Source organism: Anomaloglossus baeobatrachus, chromosome 2, assembly GCF_048569485.1.
Source record: "Anomaloglossus baeobatrachus isolate aAnoBae1 chromosome 2, aAnoBae1.hap1, whole genome shotgun sequence".
NCBI classification, from domain to species: Eukaryota; Metazoa; Chordata; class Amphibia; order Anura; family Aromobatidae; genus Anomaloglossus; species Anomaloglossus baeobatrachus.
This window is the reverse complement of record NC_134354.1, coordinates 225,758,328-225,779,698: the sequence shown is the minus strand read 5'-3', so window position 1 is coordinate 225,779,698 and position 21,371 is coordinate 225,758,328. Positions and strand designations below refer to the sequence as shown.

At 43.7% G+C, this 21,371-nt stretch overlaps 1 protein-coding gene across 1 annotated transcript in view; it reads left to right on the top strand.

Moving 5' to 3' along the window:
- TRAF3IP3 (TRAF3 interacting protein 3) overlaps positions 1 to 21,371 on the top strand; it is a 77,896-nt gene that overhangs the window by 56,002 nt on the left and 523 nt on the right. The window contains exons 11-14 of the mRNA XM_075335634.1: positions 1,658 to 1,802; positions 6,224 to 6,286; positions 12,416 to 12,558; positions 17,393 to 17,506. Of these exons, the coding sequence (XP_075191749.1) occupies positions 1,658 to 1,802; positions 6,224 to 6,286; positions 12,416 to 12,558; positions 17,393 to 17,506 (465 nt within the window). The remainder of the gene's footprint in view (positions 1 to 1,657; positions 1,803 to 6,223; positions 6,287 to 12,415; positions 12,559 to 17,392; positions 17,507 to 21,371) is intronic.

Sequence of the window (21,371 nt, the reverse complement as noted above, 5' to 3'; positions counted from 1 at the left end):
AAGTAGGACTGTGCGTTTTTTTCATCACCAATCAAAAATGTCCTATATGCCCCAAAGTGCTACCAATACAAAATACAATTAGTTCTCAAAAAAATAAGTCTTATTGATGCTTCTTTAACAATCAATAAAAAACAAAAAGATTGTGACAGGATAAAACCAAATGATTTTTTTTTTACAGTGTTTTGAAGCCAAGTGCACAGGGATTTTTGTAACACTTAGCCTAATATTCTGATTAACATAGTTATGTGCGCACGTTGCGTAATTACATGCAGTTACGCTGCACTTTTTAGCGCAGCGTAACTGCATGCGTCCTGTGTCCCCTGCATAATCTATGGAGATTGTGCAGGGGCCGTGCGCACGTGGCGTCTTAGAGCGCAGCGCTTCGGCTGCTGCCCGAAGCGCGCGTTCTAAGAAGTGTCATGTCACTTCTTCCGTGCACTTTGCCGGCAGCCCCTGCTCTGTCTATGGCAGGAGCTGCATGCAGAGCGCACGTTCTCTGCCGGCACCATGCGCTTCAGAACGGAGCTTTTCAGCTGCGCTCTGAAGCGCACCTTTTAGGTGCAGTGCAGAGCGCACACGTGCGCACATAGCCTTACATTTATCCCAAATCATTAAAGATACTACACGTCACACTCATAACGAGTCTTCATGCAGCTATGACTACAGAAATTTTAAAACGTCATCTATTGGAATTCAGTTATGGCCAAAACAAAAATATTTCTGCATCCTCAAGACCCAAAATACACAGTTACATCTTTAACTGCTTCTGGACCGTTATAAATCGTTACAGCAGCAGTAACGAGGTTGTTCCTCGTTCTTGCGGCAGCACACATCGCTCCGTGTGACACCGCAGGAACGAGGAAGCTCTCCTTACCTGCCTCCCGGGCGTTATGCGGAAGGAAGGAGGTGGGCGGGATGTTACGTCCCGCTCAGCTACGCCCCTCCGCTGCTATTGGGCGGCCGCTCAGTGACGTTGCTGTGACGCCGCACGGACCGCCCTCTTAGAAAGGAGGCGGTTCGCCGGTCACAGTGACGTCGCCGGGCAGGTAAGTATGTGTGACGGGTCTGGGCGATGTTGTGCGGCATGGGCAGCGATTTGCCCGTGTCGCGCAACAGATGGGGGCGGGTACCCACACTAGCGATATCGGGACCGATATCGCAGTGTGTAAAGCCCGCTTAACACTATGGAGCCAGCACACTTAGAACCTGGCTGCTGGGAGGAAGTTAACTTTATTCCTCTCGGCAGCCTCAGGCTTTCAGTCATAAGGGCATGGCTTATTGTGATTGACTGTTTCTTGTGGAAAAACAAATGAAATTAATTACCTTGTTCCATCCATGCCAGTTTTACAGGATCAACTAAAGGAGATTGAATTGTAAAGATTTATATGAATACAGTAGTAAGGGTGACTTCATCCAAACATATTTCAGATTTTTGGAAGTTCGATTTATTACATACCAGTATTTGCATATATGTAATAAACACTTGATATTATGGGATCTTCGTTTTCAATACTGCAGTAAGAATATGAAAAATTAAATCTAGGGACAATTTTCATATAGTATAATCTAATACAAATATGTTCTATATACACATTTTATTGTCCTGTCTCTTTGTCCAGTGATTCTTTTTCTTCCCTGTTTCTTTTTTGCTTTTTAGTGGGTGGTATCTCAGGACTCACAATGTCAACATCTTCACAGTCGGATTCAGGGGCTGGAGAAAGAACAGATTGAGCTGCAAACAATGAATGAGCACCTTCAAGAAGAATATGAGCTTCATAAGGAGCAGCTGAGCTCCCTACAAGGTTTATTTAATGTATACATAGCAAACAGGCAGGCACAACCAACATGTATACTATAGGTGCAACATGTTCTCATAGCCAAAACGCATTTACCAATACAGATAAAGGCCAAGCGCTATACAAATATTAGAAGATCACATTAGGTTTATGTCATTTACTCCTATTTAAAGTGTACCTGCTCCTTCAGGCAACTTTTCAAAACAAACTGTGTTGTGTGGACATGAGGATTAGCAGTATTTATGGCCGTTGTATTCTTTGTATCCTGCATTTTTCTTCAGCTCTTCCCTCTGCAGGCTTTATCACTCATTTTATTTTTTTTCTGAGTTGGTTGGTAGCTGCTATGATATCTCCCGTATATCGGATACAGAGATGGATGTCTGCTTTTCATTATTTTCATAGCATGCAGGCAGAAACAACAGAGGTGTGGAGGTTTTATACAGCAGTACTGAGCTGTGTGGCTGTGAATCCAGCACTCTAATGAAGTAAACCAGTTTCTTGAAGTTGCAGCATGATCTTCCTTTCTGTCACTGTGCTGAGTGCTTCTCCTTCCTCATATCCTCTCCCAACTCCATCTCCATTGAGTATAACAGGAGGTGCAACCTAATGCGGACGTCACACGAGACGATCTATCGTGCGATATGTCGTCGGGGTCATTAGTTTTCGTGACGCACATCCGGCATCGTTTGCGACGTTGTTTCGTGTGACACCTACGAGCATCTCAGAACGATCGCAAATCGGTTAGAAATCGTATATTGTTTACACGTCGTTTATTTTTAATAAATTATTTATTCTTCTTTGCGCCGGTTGTTCATCGTACCCGGGGCAGCACACATCACTACGTGTGACACCCCGGGAACGATGAACTGCAGCTTACCTGCGGCCGCCGGCAATGCTGAAGGAAGGAGGTGGGCGGGATATTTATGTCCCGCTCATCTCCGCCCCTCCGCTTCTATTGGCCGGCCGCTGTGTGACGTCGCTGTGACGCCGAACGTCCCTCCCCCTTCAGGAAGTGGATATTCGCCGCCCACAGCGAGGACGTTTGGAAGGTAAGTACGTGTGACGGGGTTTAACGACTTTGTGCGCCACGGGCAACTAATTGCCCGTGACGCACAAACGACAGGGGCGGGTACGATCGTATCGTGTGACGCCCGCATAAGACGTCAATGCTCTGGCAGTGCATCTGGCAGACATATTTCTCCACTTTTTTCTGTATAAATTTGCCTTATATGTAATAAAGTTACATATGATGCAAATTCACTTGTAATGTTTACTTATGCAAAGTTTGATAAAACAGTAGTAAGCATTTAAAGATGATAATCGGTCAGTCAGATGAACCCTCCTAAGCTCTCTATATGGGCATGGACGTCAAAGGAAGCTGAATAATCTTTGACTCATATATGTGAGCCGATATCTTATTGCAAGGAAATACATCAGTTTTTTATATTCAAATGAGCTGTTAAGATCTTTGGGTCGGACATAGATCTCCCTGAGAATCTCTATCCAAGGTTTATTTTAAATGAAAAGAGGCTTTATTAGTGTGAGACATGCAGATCAGGAGAGCAGACTGTCAGTCATTGCATGTCTCAAGAAAAAAAAATACTGCCACACACTAGATTGTATATTTGTTTGGTCCTTTATTCACATTCCTGATATTCCTGCATGTTTCAGCTCACCCCGAGCCGGCAGCTCTGGGGGCAGATTCTCAGGGAGATTTGTGTCAGTTCCATAGATCTTAACAACTCATTTACATATTAAGAAAAACGTTGCTTTTTCTGGAACAAGACATTGGATCGCAGATATCAAGGTATCATTTTTATGAAGCTTTCTATGACCTGCATGCCCATGTAGATGTCTTAGGAGGGCTGATCCTACTTACAGATTCCCTTTAAGTGTCATTGTAGAAGGTCAATGTATTTGCACATAATAATCATTTAAAAACAGGGGCCAGAACAATAATTTGTAAAGGCCGAGTGCAGATTTTTTTTTTTTGTTAAACAAACGATATTGGAATTTTTCTGACGTAGCTGGCTGAAATTAGATTTATATGGCATGATTTGTCGATTCTGGCCAATCATTTTCCAGTTTACACTACTGCATCTTCTGTTTAAGCACATGCTGGATCTGTCTGTTTAGTCAGATTTTTATGATTCATCGAAAATTATTTGCCTGTATAATAACTGGTTATAAACATATGTATTTGGCCAGCCTAAAGGGGTTGTCCCACAATCACAATTTATTACATGCGTGACCGCCGCACTATTCAAAAGCGGGAGACAGGCCCCTCATTCTTATGATTGTTAGGCGACTGCTACCAATCAAATACCGCCTATCCGTGGTATAGGTGACAAGGTGGAATTGTGGGACAACAAATTAAGTCCAGATGACCCTAGATTGTGCAATTGTTTTCTAGCACATAGCAATTAATATAACAAGTCAATATTACAAATCGTTGTCATATTTAGAATAAATGTTTAATTTTGGAGATTTAATCTGAAACTGATTCTCCATTGTCCCTTATAATTCAGATTTTTTACACTTTTTAGATTTACATTAAATCCCAAGATGACCTTTTACTCTACTCTAAATAGATATTTTGTTGCTAAACAGTGTTAAGACAGGTTTGCACAGTAATATTTTACATGGGTAGAAGGCACATACTTTATAAATACGTGAAATAATTCTGGGTGTATTCTTAGAATTACACCACCTGGGGCGACATTTGCTCAGTGTCTCCCTTGTTCCATGTTTGCTCTCTTGACCACAGTTCTGATATTAAATTCGCTCTGCTTAAAGGAACATTAATCAAATGGCTTATACGAAAAGTTGGAATTGCGCTCCTTAGTGCCAGTGCTGCAAGTGACGAGCCATGCAAAATAAATCATGAAACCTAACTATCCTGTGTTCAAAAGAAGTTGTCAAAGCAAGTGCATGAGTTAAAATCTAGAGCAGAGATAACACAGCACTATGTTATTATAAGTAAAGATCCGTAGCAATGCATAAAGTGTACCTGGATGAGAGTAGAAATATATGAATGCAAACCAATGTACCAAGTAATGCCAACCTGTATTAAAATCAATACATCTGTGCTGACCCAAGTTCAAGGCATTGGAAAAGAATACTCTTTCCACCCCACATTCCAATGTGCATTTCGCAATGTGCTTCTTCCGTACTTAACCACTTCTTTTCTCCCCTCCATCCCCCCTCTCTAATTACATTCGTCCTGCTCAAGACATGACGGAGTGCATTTTCAAATTTAGGGATGGAGCAGTGAGAAATAGAAACAGAAACTGTTATTTTGTTTTCTAGTAAGTGTTTCAACTCATCACAGAGCTGGATTCACAGTTAAACTGCTCAGTATTTCTGTATAATGTCCGCCAGTATGCTGTTGCTTCCGGAATTGTTTCACATATTGACAGGAGAGCAGGAAACACCCATGTCTCTGTGTACTGTGTATGGAAGGCATCATACGGGAACCCAAAGAGGGGAAAACTGATAAAATGGCAGTTAAAAATCATGTAATGGCCAGAAATAGAGCTATTTCTCATGTAGATATGTGACAGTTTATGCTAAAATTGCTACCTGAAATGACAGATACACTTTGATTATCTTGGGTTATGTAAGGTCCCTTTCACATTGCGTTTTGCCTTACGTTTAGTGGTCCCGTCGGGGCATCCGTCCGAACCGCCCCTCCGCCACCCCGCAAAACGTGTTTCGGACACATGCGCCGACAGTGCAATTGACTATAATGGAGCAGACTATGTTAGGGTGTGCTCTGTTTTGTACCATTTTTGCACATATACGTTTTCTACAGGCGGACACCCAAACGTAGTCGACTACGTTCGAGTGTCTGCCTGCAGAAAACGTATATGTGCAAAAATGGTACAAAACAGAGCACACACTAACGTAGTCTGCTCCATTACAGTCAATGGCCCTGTCGTCGCATGCATCCGAAACACGTTTTGCGGGGTGGGGGAGGGGTGGTTCGGACGGATGCCCCGACAGGACCACTAAATGTAAGGCAAAATGCAGTGTGAAAGTAGCCTAAGGCATTTTATTTACTGGGCTGGTGGGTGACCGGTAGTGTCTGCTAGTAGTAGCTTCATTTACTGCATTGGTCTTTCAGTGGTAAAACTGGGAAATTTTCATTAAAAAACAGTAGTTTTAAACTTGAATAGGCCACATTCAGGATGCCATATTATTCGGTCCATGCTCGTGGCCCAGTTTCAGGCCCAATCACAGATCTCCTGACCTGTATTGTCAACCTTACAAGGCTGCTAGTTTAGGTCAAGACACCGAGGTTGGGCCAAAATTGGCGGCCTGGGCATGGACCCTATAATATCGATCTGTAACGAATATTCGTATGCTGCTTATTGTTTGTATGAATTTGCAGAACAATAACAATATTTTTTTTTACTTCTCCTTAGTAAGGCTGAGGAATTCAGAGGAGCAGAAACTTGAAATGCAGAAACAAATAAAGTTTTTACATAGTAAGTTGCCTTACAGGGAAACGATCACTTCGGAAAACGCTATCTACCTGCAGATATAGGGATAATAAGCAGCAGATAAGTAGCATTACCATGCTGCCCTGCCACCTTACTGGAAGTGCGGCAACTGGAAGAAAAAGAACTTCTTTCCCCCTGGAGCTGACTAATTTCAGTCATAGAGGCAGAGGTTACAGTCATCACTCACAACAATGCACACTATACTGTGAGCGACGGCTGTAAGCACGCCCCAATACTTTGATAGCTTAATCTGTAGCACATCTGTCAAAGTGCCTGGTTGTTCACTAAAGAGTGAGCTGTCAATCAATGTGCTGGAGCGTGCTTACAGCCGCCACTCTCAGTATAGTGAACAGTGCTGTCAGTGGTGACTAGCCGCTCTGTGTACACCTCCATGATTGAAAGCCAACAGCTTTCAGGAGAAAATTAATTACTTTTTTCCCAGTAGCTGCACTTTTAGTGTGCGGGTAGTTTTGTAAAGCTATTTTCCTGTCGATTGTAACACTCGCTGATTGTGATAAGGCGGCAAGCAGGAGTGGACCCACTGGACTATAGGGGGACCTGGGCTTACCCTATTGTGGGAGGGGTCCTACTAAGCACTTAACAGGTAAACACCAGGTACCACTCCCAGGGCAGTGTCTGGGACTGTGGCAGCTGACATTCAAGACAGGGAGGGGCTCAAGTTCAGCAGACGGAGTCTCAGGTGCTCACAGGTGCAACCGGGACACCTAAGACAGGATCGCTAAATGGACAGGCAAAGTCTCTAGTACTCACGGGTGCAGCTGGGACAGCTGAGGCAGACTGGTATGGTGGGTATGGCCTGGACAGGGTGACATGTAGGTGGAAACAAGTACAGGTAGTGAACAGTGGGCAACAGAATCTAACAACTATCTAGCTAGTTGAACATGCACTAACTAACTGACCATGTTGCTCAGGCACCTTCCCTAGTGGGAGGGTGCCTTATGTACCTAGTGCAACTCAGCCATAGGCTGCGATGCACTTCCAAAATAGGTGTGCTTTACGTATAAGAGAGCAAACGCATGTGTACCCTAAGCACAGCGGTGCGCAGGGAGGCGTGGCAGGGTGGTGCTGTCCGGTGGTGAATGGGCGTCCCTGCTGGTAAGAAGCAGAACAGTGCAGTACACAGATTAACACTATATCAGCAGGTTAATAGCATTTTCCAAAGTGACATGTTCCCTTTAAATGTATGATTTTATCAATTGTCTCTATATCAGCAGTAAGTATCTTTTTGTTACCACCATCTCTATTTGGGTCACAAACATGTTTCTGTGAAAAATATGTAAACATGTATCTAACGTTTTACAATAGTATTACACATCGTTATTTGCTGTCTGAAGCTCCAATGTACTTCTAGAAGTGGTTTTTCGATAATATGCAACGTTTTTTCTCTTACGTATGCGTGTTACTAATGTTATGTATATGCGCCATTATGAAAGACCTGTATACTTATATTACATTCCGACCAGTAACACCTAATAAAAATCAGGCAAAGTGTTTTTTGCACAAGATCTAAAGCGGGCTTTACACGCTACGATATATCTAACGAGATGTCGGTGGGGTCACGTCGTAAGTGACGCACATCCGGCATCGTTAGTGATATCGTAGCGTGTGACAGCTATGAACGAGCAGAAATACTCACCTTCTCGTTCATTGCTGACACGTCGCTCATTTTCTAAAAATCGAACGTCCGGTTGTTCATTGTTCCCGAGGCAGCACACATCGCTCCGTGTGACACCCCGGGAACGATGAACTGCAGCTTACCTGCGTTCCGCCGGCAATGCTAAAGGAAGGAGGTGGGCGGGATGCTTACGTCCCGCTCATCTCCGCCCCTCCGCTTCTATTGGCCGGCCGCTGTGTGACGTCGCTGTGACGCCGAACGTCCCTCCCCCTTCAGGAAGTGGATGTTCGCCGCCCACAGCGAGGACGTTTGGAAGGTAAGTACGTGTGACGGGGGTTACAGCATTGTGCGACAAGGGCAAGAAATTGCCCGTGCCGCACAAACGATGGGGGAGGGTGCGATCGCAAATGCGATCGCATGATTAATTGTAACGTGAAAAGCAGCCTTTCTCCTGCCATAAATGTAATATAGTACATAGCCTAGCACAAGAGTGGGTCAGCAAATGGTGGTGACAGACTGTCTTACCCATATGTTTTGTGGGTTTCCTCTCAGTTTTTTTAAAATTGACATTACTCGTGTTTCTTTCGAGTTTGCTTTTTCATTTGTTATTTTTATTAGGGACGTGTAGAGGTATTTTGCAAGGTGGACAAATACTGGTTAAGTAAACCGGTCTTATGTCTTATTATAACCTGGTTAGTGTAGATTTTAGGCATTCATGACAATAACAGAGCCTTATTCAGCATGTCACCTTCCTGCATACTTTTACAGGGCGAGGCACAATGTGTTTGTTTTAATGGAGATAGGAAAGGTTATATAACTCTGGACTATATACCTATGGCATTATATATAGGATAGCACCCACCCATAAACATTTCATTGGTGTGTCCACTATATGTATAGTCTGTTTTTACATTTCGGGAAACATTGAGTTAGTGTTCAACGTGACATTTTAAGCCATATTTGTATACCTGATAGAGTCATCTTTCCTTTTTGTTGAGTGGAAGTGGGGTAGGTAGACGATTATCCTGAGTGGATCTGGAAAGGGATGATAGAAGTCCTGCAGGAAACTTTTTTGTTTTAGACCTTACTGATTGCCAATATGTTTCTGGGTACATTGAAAATTACTTTCAGCTACTTTTCTACATTATAAACATAAGCACAACTGCGATTGTGGTCATCACCACAGTAATGTATTGGCCATAGTGTTGGCCACAGGAAATCTAATTTACAGAGGCATCCTCCAGCAAAACAACGGTTAATTTTTCCAGGTTCTGAGCACATTTATTTTGATGCCAGTAGTGATAGAAAATCATTAACTAAGCTAAAATGTAGCCAAACAATGACCAGCAGTAGATTAAAATTAATGTGTGTGGTCATATCCAAAAGATCTAACTAAAGACTCTCCTTCAGATACTCCTCATAGTTTATTAAAGGGCGTCTCAACAGGATTTTACCCCTCAAAATATTTACATTTTGTATGTAGCTTCAGCAAACACAGGTCCAGCAATTTTTACATAACCAGTCTGATCCTCCATTACTGAGAAATCCGCATTCAAATTGATATGTAAATGAGAATGAAGGACTATGGTAGATCTGAAGCCTCTGTCACGCCAGCTCTAATTTCGAACCAGTGCTGCCCTTGACAGCCTCTATGCTGTGAGACTTCAGGCAAAGGAACTGGCAGGAGGAGGCGGTGCATGTAAACATGTAAAGGTATTGCTGGGCTTGTCTTTGAAAGAGCTAGAAGGACTTATAAATGTTTGTTTGTTTTTTGCTAACAGTCTCATTAAGGTGGGGGCCACACGTGGGACTACTGCGATCCTCGCATAACACTCGGCTCACGCTGGCAGCACAGCGGGAGCCGAGTGTCACTGCGACTGAGGTCTGATCATGCCGAGGGGTCTGAGGGGAGGGCCGGCGCTGCGGAGGGGAGGGCCGGCGCTGCGGAGGGGAGGGCCGGCGCTGCGGAGGGGAGGGCCGGCACTGAGGTGGGGAGGGCCAGTGCTCAGGAGGGGAGGCAGGGATTTATCTCCCTCTCTCCTAAGTAGCCGGCTATTGCCATTCTCGCTCTGCACTCGCGGTACACCAGTGTAATGCGAGTGCAGTGTGATTTTTCTCTCGCCCCATACACTTGAATGGGTGCGAGAGAAAGAGTCTTACATTACACTCACAGCATGCTGTGACTGTTTTCTAGGTCCGATTAGGGCTGAGAAAATAATCGCTCATTGATGCTGGCACATAGGCTAATATTGGTCCGAGTGGATGCGATGTTTTTTTGCATTCCACTCGCTCCGATTTTCATGAAGCATTGTCCTGCATAAAAATCATGGTTTTTTTTTTAACGATTCCGACTTCTTCATGTACCACTGCTTGAAGAAGTTGTCTTCCAGAAACTGGCAGTAGGTCTGGGAGTTGAGCTTCACTCCATCCTCAACCCGAAAAGGTCCCATAAGTTCATCTTTAATGATACGAGTACCCCACCTTCACCTTACTGACGTCTGAGTCGGAGTGGAGCACTCTGGCCTTTACTGATCCAGCCTCTGGCCCATCCATCTGGCGAATCAAGAGTCACTCTCACTTCATCAGTCCATTAAACCTTTGAAAAATCAGTCTTAAGATATTTCTTGGCCCAGTCTTGACGTTTTATCTTATGTTTCTTGTGCAAAGGTGGTCGTTTTTCAGCCTTCCTTACGTTAGTCATGTCCCTGAGTATGGCACACCTTGTGCTTTTTGATACTCCAGTAATGTTGCAGCTCTGAAATATAGCCAAACTGGTGGCAAATGGCATCTTGGCAGCTTCACGCTTGATTTTCCTCAATTCATGGGCAGTTATTTTGCGCCTTTTTTGCCCAACACGCTTCTCGCGACCCTGTTGGCTATTTGCCATGAAACGCTTGATTGTTCGGTGATCACGCTTCAAAAGTTTGGCAATTTCAAGACTGCTGCATCCCTCTGCAAGACATCTCACAATTTTGGAGTTTTCAGAGCCCATCAAATCTCTCTTCTGACCCATTTTGCCAAAGGAAAGGAAGTTGCCTAATAAGTATGCACCCCTTATATAGGGTGTTGATATTATTACACCACACCCCTCCTCATTACAGAGATGCACATCACCTGATTTACTTAATTGGTAGTTGGCTCTCACGCTTATACAGCTTGGAGTAGGACAACATGCATAAAAAGTATCATGTGATCAAAATACTCATTTGCCTAATAAGTCTGCATGCAGTGTATGTCCTAAGTTTACATCATATGTTGTGAAGGAATTAAAGGGAATATATCAGAATGAAAATGCCATCCAGTCTGTTATAGAGTAAGGGGAGCTGGATAGAGTGATATATAGTTTTGTGAGAAAAGATTCAGTATTACTTTTGTTTTTAATTATTTAAACCTCTCCTCTTTCTTGTCCAGTGGGCGATCCTATCTTTATATGCACTGTTATACAAAGAAAGCTGTCAATCACCGATAGGACCACCCCCTGGAATGAAAATTCTAGAGAGCTGAGGGTTAAATGATGAAAACACAAGTTATACTGAATCTTTTCTCACAAAACTATATATCAATCTACTCAGCTTCCCCTGCTCTACAACATGCTATAGAATAGCAAAAAAAGTTTTTCAGCTCACCTGCAACCCGGACTGCCGTTCCTTGCGGGTGCCTGGAATCCACCGGTAGGTCCAACCGGTAAAGACAGTGACATAGGAAGAAAGGAAGGGATCCGGCACCAATTTCTTCTTAAAATAAAATCATTCAAAAGTTTATTGGTACCTGACTGCCTCATTCAGTCTATTTTAGGAGCCTTGTGGGGAGCATGGGTCACCTATGAATAAGGACTTTTTGTGTTTTTAATGTAAGTCCGAAACGCGTAAAGTTCCCATGCCTGGTAACCCCCCCATGGTGTCCACAGGAATTTTTTAAGAATCCAATAAACTTTTGAATGATTTTATTTTAAGAAGAAATTGGTGCCGGATCCCTTCCTTTCTTCCTATGTCTACAACATGCTGCCTGCAGACTGGATGGCATTTTCATGGTGATAGGTTCTCTTTAAGAGTAATGCATGCACAAAATCTCCATTTTAACTGGGTCGTCCTGCATTTTCTGATTGGTGTATGTCTCCCTCTAGTGGCCATTGTGATATGTTACAATGGCTGCAGCAACTTTCCCAACAGCCTTTTACCTAGGCCATTGTAAATATTAGAGTCCCCCATAAAGTCCAAATGCACTGATCCAGCATAATGACAGAGGTTCATGTCACAGGACCCTTTTTATTTGATTCAGTCTTTGAGGTTTCAGGGTTCATCCTTCAAAATTGTACAGAAATCTGGACTTGATCTGGGAGGTTTTCATATTGGAAAGTTTGTATCTTTAATTTATCTACTGTAATTATACTTTTTTTGTGAGATCTCACTCTACGATAGGTATATACAATCTATAAATACGATATAAAAATAACTTTCAACTTTTTGTTCCTTAACCAGCTGACCTTGTAACACTGCAGCAGAGAAACATGTCTGACCTTACCAGAAGCACAGCATTGCCGCTCAATAAGTCTCAAGAAGGAGAGCTGCACAACGACCAGCTCCAGGCTGTGAGCGAAAAATTACTGTCCCAGGAGAACGAGGTAAATGGGAGCAAATCTCCTTCTACCCTCGGTTACATAGTTACATGGATATTTTGGATCATGTTAAAATAAATTAAATTTGCTTTAGGGCTCATCCAGACATATGGTTTTTGCATACGAATGCTAGCCGTGGTTTTCGGGAATAGCACTCCTACCTGTGATAGTCTATGGGGCTATTCACATATCCCAAATTTTTTTAGAGTAATCCATGGAAAATTGCAGAGATGTATGATTTCAAGGGTTGGATCAAAATTAGCAATGCAAATCTATGAACCCGTAAAATAATCAGATCAAGTGTGGTCTAATTTTCACAGACTGTCAGAAAGGAGAATGGAGATTTTTTTTTTCCCTACGCATAAGAAAAACAGACAAGACAAAAGTCAATAGAAAATCGGTCTGTTTTTGTCATATGTAGAAAAATCAGACGTCTGAATGATGGTCTTCAAAACATAGTTTTCACTGATATATATACATAGTTACATAGTTACTTAGGTTGAAAAAAGACCTAGGTCCATCTAGTTCAACCTTCCTCCACCCGTTCTACATTTGGTCACAAAGTCATTTATAACCAACAATGTTGTGTGTACTGAGGAAATCATCCAGCTCTTTTTTAAAAGCTGTTATAGTATCTGCCATTACTACCTCTTGTGGTAGGGCATTCCACAGTCTGACTGCTCTAACTGTAAAGAACTCTTTCCTATTTAGCTGCCGGAATCGCTTTTTATTCCACTCACAGTGTATGCCCCCTGGTCCTTAGTATTGTCTTTGGAAGAAATAAGTCATGTGCCTGTCCTTTATATTGACCACACATGTATTTACGATTGTATTTATATGATTGTTCTAAATGCACAATGGTGTTTACTGAATGGTTAGGATTAGTGATGAGCGAGCACTACAATGCTCAGGTGCTTGGTACTCAGAACGAGCAATTGGATGCTCGGACGGGCTCGACTCATGTGCCAAGTATAATGGACATCAATGGCGAACTCGCACATTTTTCCAGAAGATCTTCCGGGAAAATGCTCAAGTTTTTCATTGACTTCTATTATACTCAGTACACGAGTTGTCCCCATCAGCACACTAAGTGCTCATTATGAGTACCGAACATCCAAGCATGGTAGTGCACGCTCATCCGTAGTTAGGGTAATTTTTTGTTTTGCATCCTTCTCACTTATAATGGGTCAATCTGGTATCCATACGTTGGCATTCTGAGTACTAAAATCAATGGAAACCTAATGAAAAACAACTGTCCAGAGTGTGAACAAAGGATTATAGGGATTTTATACTACCGTACAATCCCTTTAAATTCTCCCAGCATGCTGAATAAAGTAAGAAAGTACATATCACATCCTGGATAGGTTTGCTCCTGCACTATGAGAGTTTTGCCAGCTGGTGATCTCAAGATATTGTCATGTGTTACAGCAGCCTATCTGGGGCTTCCAATAGGCTGCAGCCTGTATAGATGGAAGGATTATCTTTTGATGAAATTGTGATGGCTGATAGGTTGCAGCAGTCATGTGACATAAGCAACATCGGTGAGCCCAGTGCATAGAGTGGAGGATCGGCACCAGTCTGGGAGGTAATTATGCTTTTTCATTTTGTATTCAGCACCTGGGAGCATTCAAAAGGAGTTGCCCAGTGGTGGACAATCCCTTTAATAAAGAAAAATGGGGAAAATCAGTGATGTATTTAAGACAGAAAGGTGCTTAAGGTGAATATAAGAAACTTTGTAATATATCTTATCAGAGAAATCGGATACTTTCTCCACTTATCAGGCATTTCTTGCTGTATATACATCGCATAGGAAACACAGACACTGCTGTATATACATCTAATAGCCCGGAACGGAGAATATCACTCCGGTACTCACCGCTGGTGCCATTCCAGGGATATTGGCACTGGCTTTCACGTGTTATGTCACACGATACCTGCAGCCAATCAGCACTGGCTTCACGGTCCCATCCTCTCACTTCCTCCAGATGTCTGATTTGAACAAAGGAGGAGAGAGTGATGGTGACACTGTAGGCTGCATGGGTCACATAATCCCCCGGAGGTCCAGTGCCTATACTGACGGAAAGGCACCGGCATCATGGAGGGTGTAGGTATGCTGCACTGTACTTGGATGACTTCCGAGTGCAGTGCGATGTTACATACGCACCGAAAGACTTGTATTGATCTGTGTGATGTGAGACTTGGTAACTAACACAGCATGCTGCAATTTTTTTCTCATGCCTATCTAGTATTACAAAAAAATAGCAGGTGGACACTGCCCCATTGTTTAACACTAGTGCGAGTGTAATCCGATATTAACGGATTACACTCGTTCGTGTTAATAGCAAGTGGAACCAAGACCTAGAGGGTTAGTCTGCAAGACACTATGGCATCTTGTAAAGAGTTCATGTGTCTCTCACTAAATACTGTACACAAGGAGACGGCACACTAAAGAGAAGCTGTGAATGGGTGCAGTTTCTAGCCACTTTCAACTCAAAATGCTCCATAACACACAAAGATCCATCTTACATCTCTTCTTAAGGCCACGTTACACTAAGCAACATCGCTAGCAACATCGCTGCTAAGGAACAACTTTTGTGACGTAGCAGCGATGTTGCTAGTGATGTCGCTGTGTGTGACATCCAGCAACAACCTGGCCCCTGCTGTGAGGTCGTTGGTTGTTGCTGAATGTCCTGGACCATTTTTTAGTTGTTGCTGTCCCACTGTGAAGCACACATCGCTGTGTGTGACAGCGAGAGAGCAACAACTGAATGTGCAGTGAGCAGGAGCCGGCTTCTGCGGATGCTGGTAACCAATGTAAATATCGGGTAACCAAGAAGCCCTTTCCTTGGTTACCCGATATTTACCTTCGTTACCAGCGTCCGCCACTCTCACTGTCAGTGCCGGCTCCCTGCTCTGTGCACACGTAGCCACAGTACACATCGGGTAATTAACCTGATGTGTACTGTGGCTAGGAGTGCAGGGAACAGGAGCCGGCACTGGCAGTGTGAGAGCGGCGGACGCTGGTAATGAAGGTAAATATCGGGTAACCAAGGTAAGGGCTTCTTGGTTACCCGATGTTTACCGTGGTTACCAGCGTCCGCAGAAGCCGGCTCCTGCTGCCTGCACACGTAACAGAGTACACATCGGGTAATTAACCCAATGTGTACTGTGGCTAGGTGTGCAGGGAGCCAGCGCTAAGTGGTGTGCGCTGGTAACCAAGGTAAATATCGGGTTGGTTACCCAATATTTACCTTAGTTACCAAGCGCAGCATCGCTTCCACGCGTCGCTGCTGGCTGGGGGCTGGTCACTGGTTGCTGGTGAGATCTGCCTGTGTGACAGCTCACCAGCAACCCGTGTAGCGACGCTCCAGCGATCCCTGCCAGGTCAGGTTGCTGGTGGGATCGCTGGAGCGTCGCTTAAGGTCCAGTCACACTAAGCAACTTACCAGCGATCCCAACAACGATAGGGATCGCTGGTAAGTTGCTAGGAGGTTGCTGGTGAGATGTCACACTGTGACGCTCCAGCGATCCCACCAGCAACCTGACCTGGCAGGGATCGCTGGAGCGTGGCTACACGAGTTGCTGGTGAGCTCACCAGCAACCAGTGACCAGCCCCCAGCGCCGCGTGGAAGATGCTGTGCTTGGTAACTAAGGTAAATATCGGGTAACCAACCCGATATTTACCTTGGTTACCAGTGCACGCAGCTACACGTGCAGAGAGCAGGGAGCAGCGCACACTGAGCGCTGGCTCCTTGCTCTCCTAGTTACAGCACACATCGGGTTAATTACCCGATGTGTGCTGCAGCTAAATGTGCACAGAGCAGGGAGCAGCGCACATCACTTAGCGCTGGCTCCCTGCTCTCCTAGTTACAGCACACATGGGGTTAATTACCCGATGTGTGCTGCAGCTAAATGTGCACAGAGCAGGAGCCGGCACTGACAGTGAGAGCGGCGGAGGCTGGTAACAAAGGTAAATATCGGGTAACCAAGGACAGGGCTTCTTGGTTACCCGATGTTTACATTGGTTACCAGCCTCCGCAGAAGCCGGCTCCTGCTCACTGCACATTTAGTTGTTGCTGTCTCGCTGTCACACACAGCGATCTGTGCTTCACAGCAGGACAGCAACAACTAAAAAATGGCCCAGGACATTCAGCAACAACCAACGACCTCACAGCAGGGGCCAGGTTGTTGCTGGATGTCACACACAGCAACATCGCTAGCAACGTCACAAAAGTTGTTCGTTAGCAGCGATGTTGCTAGCGATGTTGCTTAGTGTGACGGGGCCTTAAGTGTGACATCTCACCAGCGACCTCCTAGCAACTTACAACCTGATAGGGATCGCTGGTATTGTTGTTGGGATCGCTGGTAAGTTGTTTAGTGTGACTGGGCCTTTACTCTTCTTATCTAGGGCCATCAGAATGAAGATAACATGTTACACACTCCCAATCTCCCCAGACATAGTGATATCTCCCAGGTGATAAGCAGGAAGCCTCACAGTGCTGTCAAATAGTGAAACATCATAGAGCCCTTACTTTAGTATCTTTCTAAATTGAGCTATTATCACTATACTTGCCAGGAGTTTTTAAATGTATCTAATTATATTCAGTACATCGTCTAAAGATTTTTAGTTGTGGGCTTCTATTACCTCATCACGTTAGCAGGTGACTGTTGCAGCAATGAATGAACCTGTCCTATTTTTCTGCAAGGGTTTGCAAAAATTCACGTGCATGATGAAAAAACTCTCATTTTCATGAATAAAACAGATTTTATTCTCAGAAATGTCTTCAATAAATCTGCCTTGTGTGAATATACTCTTATTGGTGTTACTTGTGTTTCCCAGTGTGCCGGTCTGAAGGCTGAACTCGAGCTAATCACTGAAGAATACCAGTCTTGTCAGAGAAAATTGAAGCAGTGTCGAGAGGAGCTCAAGGGACTATCCAGACGAAAACCAAAGGTAAATTTATTACAGGTGGTTACAAATTGTAACCGAATCTGTTATGAAGATTTGGCTACTGTCATGTGAGGTCAGGAAAGCTTATGGTATTGGTAATGATTACACGGCTCTTAGAGGCAGGGTCTAAACTTGTCCGATATGTAAGGCCAGGGCCACACGGGGCACTAGTGCGATCCTCGCATGAGACTTGGCTCACGCTGGCAGTACAGCAGGAGTGGCATGTGAGTGTCCCTGCGACTGAGGTCCCACTGTGCGAGCGGACATCAGCTGCGGGGGGCGGGCCGGCTCTGCGGAGGGAAGGGAGGGATTTATCTCCCTCTCTCCTCCGTAGCCGGCTATTGCGATTCTCGCCCTGCACTCGCGGTACACCGGTGTAATGCGAGTGCAGTGTGATTTTTCTCTTGCCCCATAGACTTGAATGGGTGCGAGAGAAAGAGTCTCGCATTACAATCGCAGCATGCTGCGATTGTTTTCTCGGTCCGATTAGGGCTGAGAAAATAAGCGCTCATGTGAGCTGACACACAGGCTAGAATTGGTCCGAGTGGAAAGCGATGTTTTATCGCCCTCCACTCGCACCGATTTTCATGCCGTGTGGCTTAGGCCTTATGCCAATTCTCCACCACAAAACCGCAACAATTTATAGCACATGTGGATAACATATTCAAAACAAATATACAATAGCGAAATCAGAGAAATAGAAGCAGTGCTCCTTTAAGTTACTAGTAAAAGGACCCTTCATGCCCTGATTAGCCTTTTGGTGACTGCTTAGTTCATAGGCTCGTGCTAGTATATTTACACTATTGTAAATATGACAGCACCTCATCCTTTCTCCTGTGAGATGTATTCCATCAATGTGGATTCAGTATGGATTGTGGCTCAAAACTGGTAGACCTATAGTCTATACAAAGGTTGTTTTTATTATTTAATTTTATTAACAGTTAATAACACATTTCAAGAGCATACCACTCTCTAAAAATTAATCTGTCATTAAGATTTTGCTATGTCATCTGAGAGCAGAATACTATAGGAAAGCAGTTTACTGGGTGCAGCAGTTGGGACACAGAGTTTTTAGATGTAGCAGAGCTCAGAAAACTAACCCCACCCACATCACAGACTTCTGTTTACATTATCTATTGACAGTGAGCTGCTTATTAGAGGAGGCATGTCCGGACTAGCAGGTGCGTGAGCTGACAGATTCCCTTTAATTAGATCATATAAATAATTAGGTAATTTATATCTATATCTAAAATGCAGTAGATTTTCCACAACCAAATATGCAGCAGAAAATCCACTACACTTTCTCTGTGATCTGTGCTAGAACAGGTTCTTTTTAATCTCTTTATTAATAACCTTGTGGATGGGATTGATAGTAAAGTGTCAGTCTTTGCTGACGACACCAAACTATGTAGGATATTAACCTCTTAACGACCGCGGGCCGTAAAATTACGTCCTAGCGGTCATAACGTTACTGCCCGCGGTCTCCTGGCAGCAGCATGCTCCGATCGGCACACATCTCAGCTGATTTTCACAGCTGAGATGTGTGCCTGCTAGGCACGAGCAGAATCGTTATCTGCTCGTGCCGTTTAACCCCTTTAATGGCGCTGTCAATATGTGACAGCGGCATTATAAACTTGATCGCGGTAAAGTTTTACTTGACATGAACACGTGACTTCCGATGGTTGTCATGGTAGCACAGGGTCATGTGATGACTCCTGTGCTAGACATGAACTACTTTCACTTTCGCTTTCCACGGAGGCCAGGGAAGCAGAAAGGGCACGTATCTGCTGTTTACAGCTGTGTAGCTGTGATCAGCAGATAGTGCAGAGCGATCGGACTGCTGATCGCAATAGCCCCCTAGGGGGACTAGTAAAATAAAAAAAAAGAAGTAAAAAAAAAAGTTTTAAAAAATTAAAAAAAAACAAAGACATAAAAGCACCCCCCTTTCGCCCCATTGAAAATTAAAGGGTTAAAAAAATAAAAAATATACACACATTTGGTATCGCCGCGTTCAGAAACGCCTGATCTATCAAAATATAAAATCAATTAATCTGATCAGTAAACGGCATAGCGGCAAAAAATTTCAAACGCCAAAATGACGTTTTTTTGTCACCACAACTTTTGAGCAAAATGCAATAACAGGCGATCAAAACGTAGCATCTGCGCAAAAATGGTACCGTTAAAAACGTCAGCTCGAGTCGCAAAAAATAAGCCATCACTGAGCCATAGATCCCGAAAAATGAGAACACTACGGGTCACGGAATATGGCGTAAAACGTGCGCCACTTTTTTCAGACAAACTTCCGAATTTTTTTTAACCCCTTATATAAAAGTAAACCTATACATGTTTGGTGTCTACGAACTCGCACTGACCTGAGGCATCACACCCACACATCAGTTTTACCATACAGTGAACACAGTGAATAAAATATCTCAAAAACAATAGTGCTATCGCACGTTTTTTGCAATTTTTCTGCATTTGGAATTTTTTTGCCATTTTCCAGTACACTATATGGTAAAACCTATGGTTTCATTGAAAAGTACAGCTCGTTCCGCCAAAAATGAGCCCTCACATGACCATATTGACTGAAAAATAAAAAAGTTACGTCTCTTAGAAAAAGAATGGCGAAAAAAAAACGGAAAGCGAAAAATCGGCCGGTCGTGAAGGGGTTAAAAACTGACCTTGATAATACAATATTACAAAATGATCTGGATATGATGTTGAAATGGACAAACACTTGGCAAATGAGATGTAATGTTGATAAATGTAAAGTAATGCACCTAGGACGGAGTAATCTTATTGTTGCATATACATTCAACAGGAGAAGGACTTGGGTATTCTCATTACAAATAAGCTGAGCAGCAGCACTCAATGTCAAGCAGCAGCTGCTAAAGCAAACAAGATTTTAGGGTGTATAAAAAGAGAAATTAGATCCTGTGATCTCAACGTATTGTTACCCAACTATAAATCACTTGTGAGGCCACATCTGGAATATGGGATCCAGTTTTGGGCTCTACATTTTATAAAGTACATTCAGAAGGTAGAGGCAGTTCAAAGTCCGTGGTGCTGGGCTCTTCCGCTCTTCGGTCTCCGCTGCTGCTGCTTCCTGACGAAGTGCAGTGAATATACGATGAGCATAATGAGCGGGTGTCGGAAGCAGAGACAGCAGCGGAAGAGACAGCAGTGCTGGAGAAGGTGGGTATAGAAATTAATTTTATTTCACAAAAACTTAGTTTTCTCCGGTACGTGTCACACTGATCACATCTGTGCAGTCTGTGTGACACCCATGCTGCCGGAGAAAAACGGACATGTCTACGTGTGGCACACACGTATGCTCCACACGGAGCATTGATTTTAATGGGTTTACATGTGCCCGTGCCTCAGTTATGTGTGAAAACGGATGTAACACGTACCAGAGACACAGATGTGTGAAGGGGGCCTTAGTGATATAGGCTGGGTGCAAAGTCTGTGTATGCAGGGTGCTGCCGTCTTCCTTTCCTTTTTTTGTGTATTTGCACATCTCCAATACTATGCTTTCCTACCTGTCTATAGTCAGCTTTCTCTTCCTACCCCAATATACTTTCTCCCCTCTCCACGGCATATCTGTGTACAGACCTCTCCCCTTCCACTACTGAATGGAAGGAATGGAAGCAGAATAATCAGAACCAGCACCAGGCGTTCTGACCGACTTGAACCATTTAAGTAAAAGTGATAAGCTAGACATAGACACTATGCCGCCGAAAAATGGTAGATCATTTTTAATTAGCGCTATGTAGACAGTTGCTTAACTTTACATTTAGAAGGTAAGAAATACAATATAACATTTCTGAAAAAAAGGTGGCGATCTAAGTACACTGAAAAATGTAAC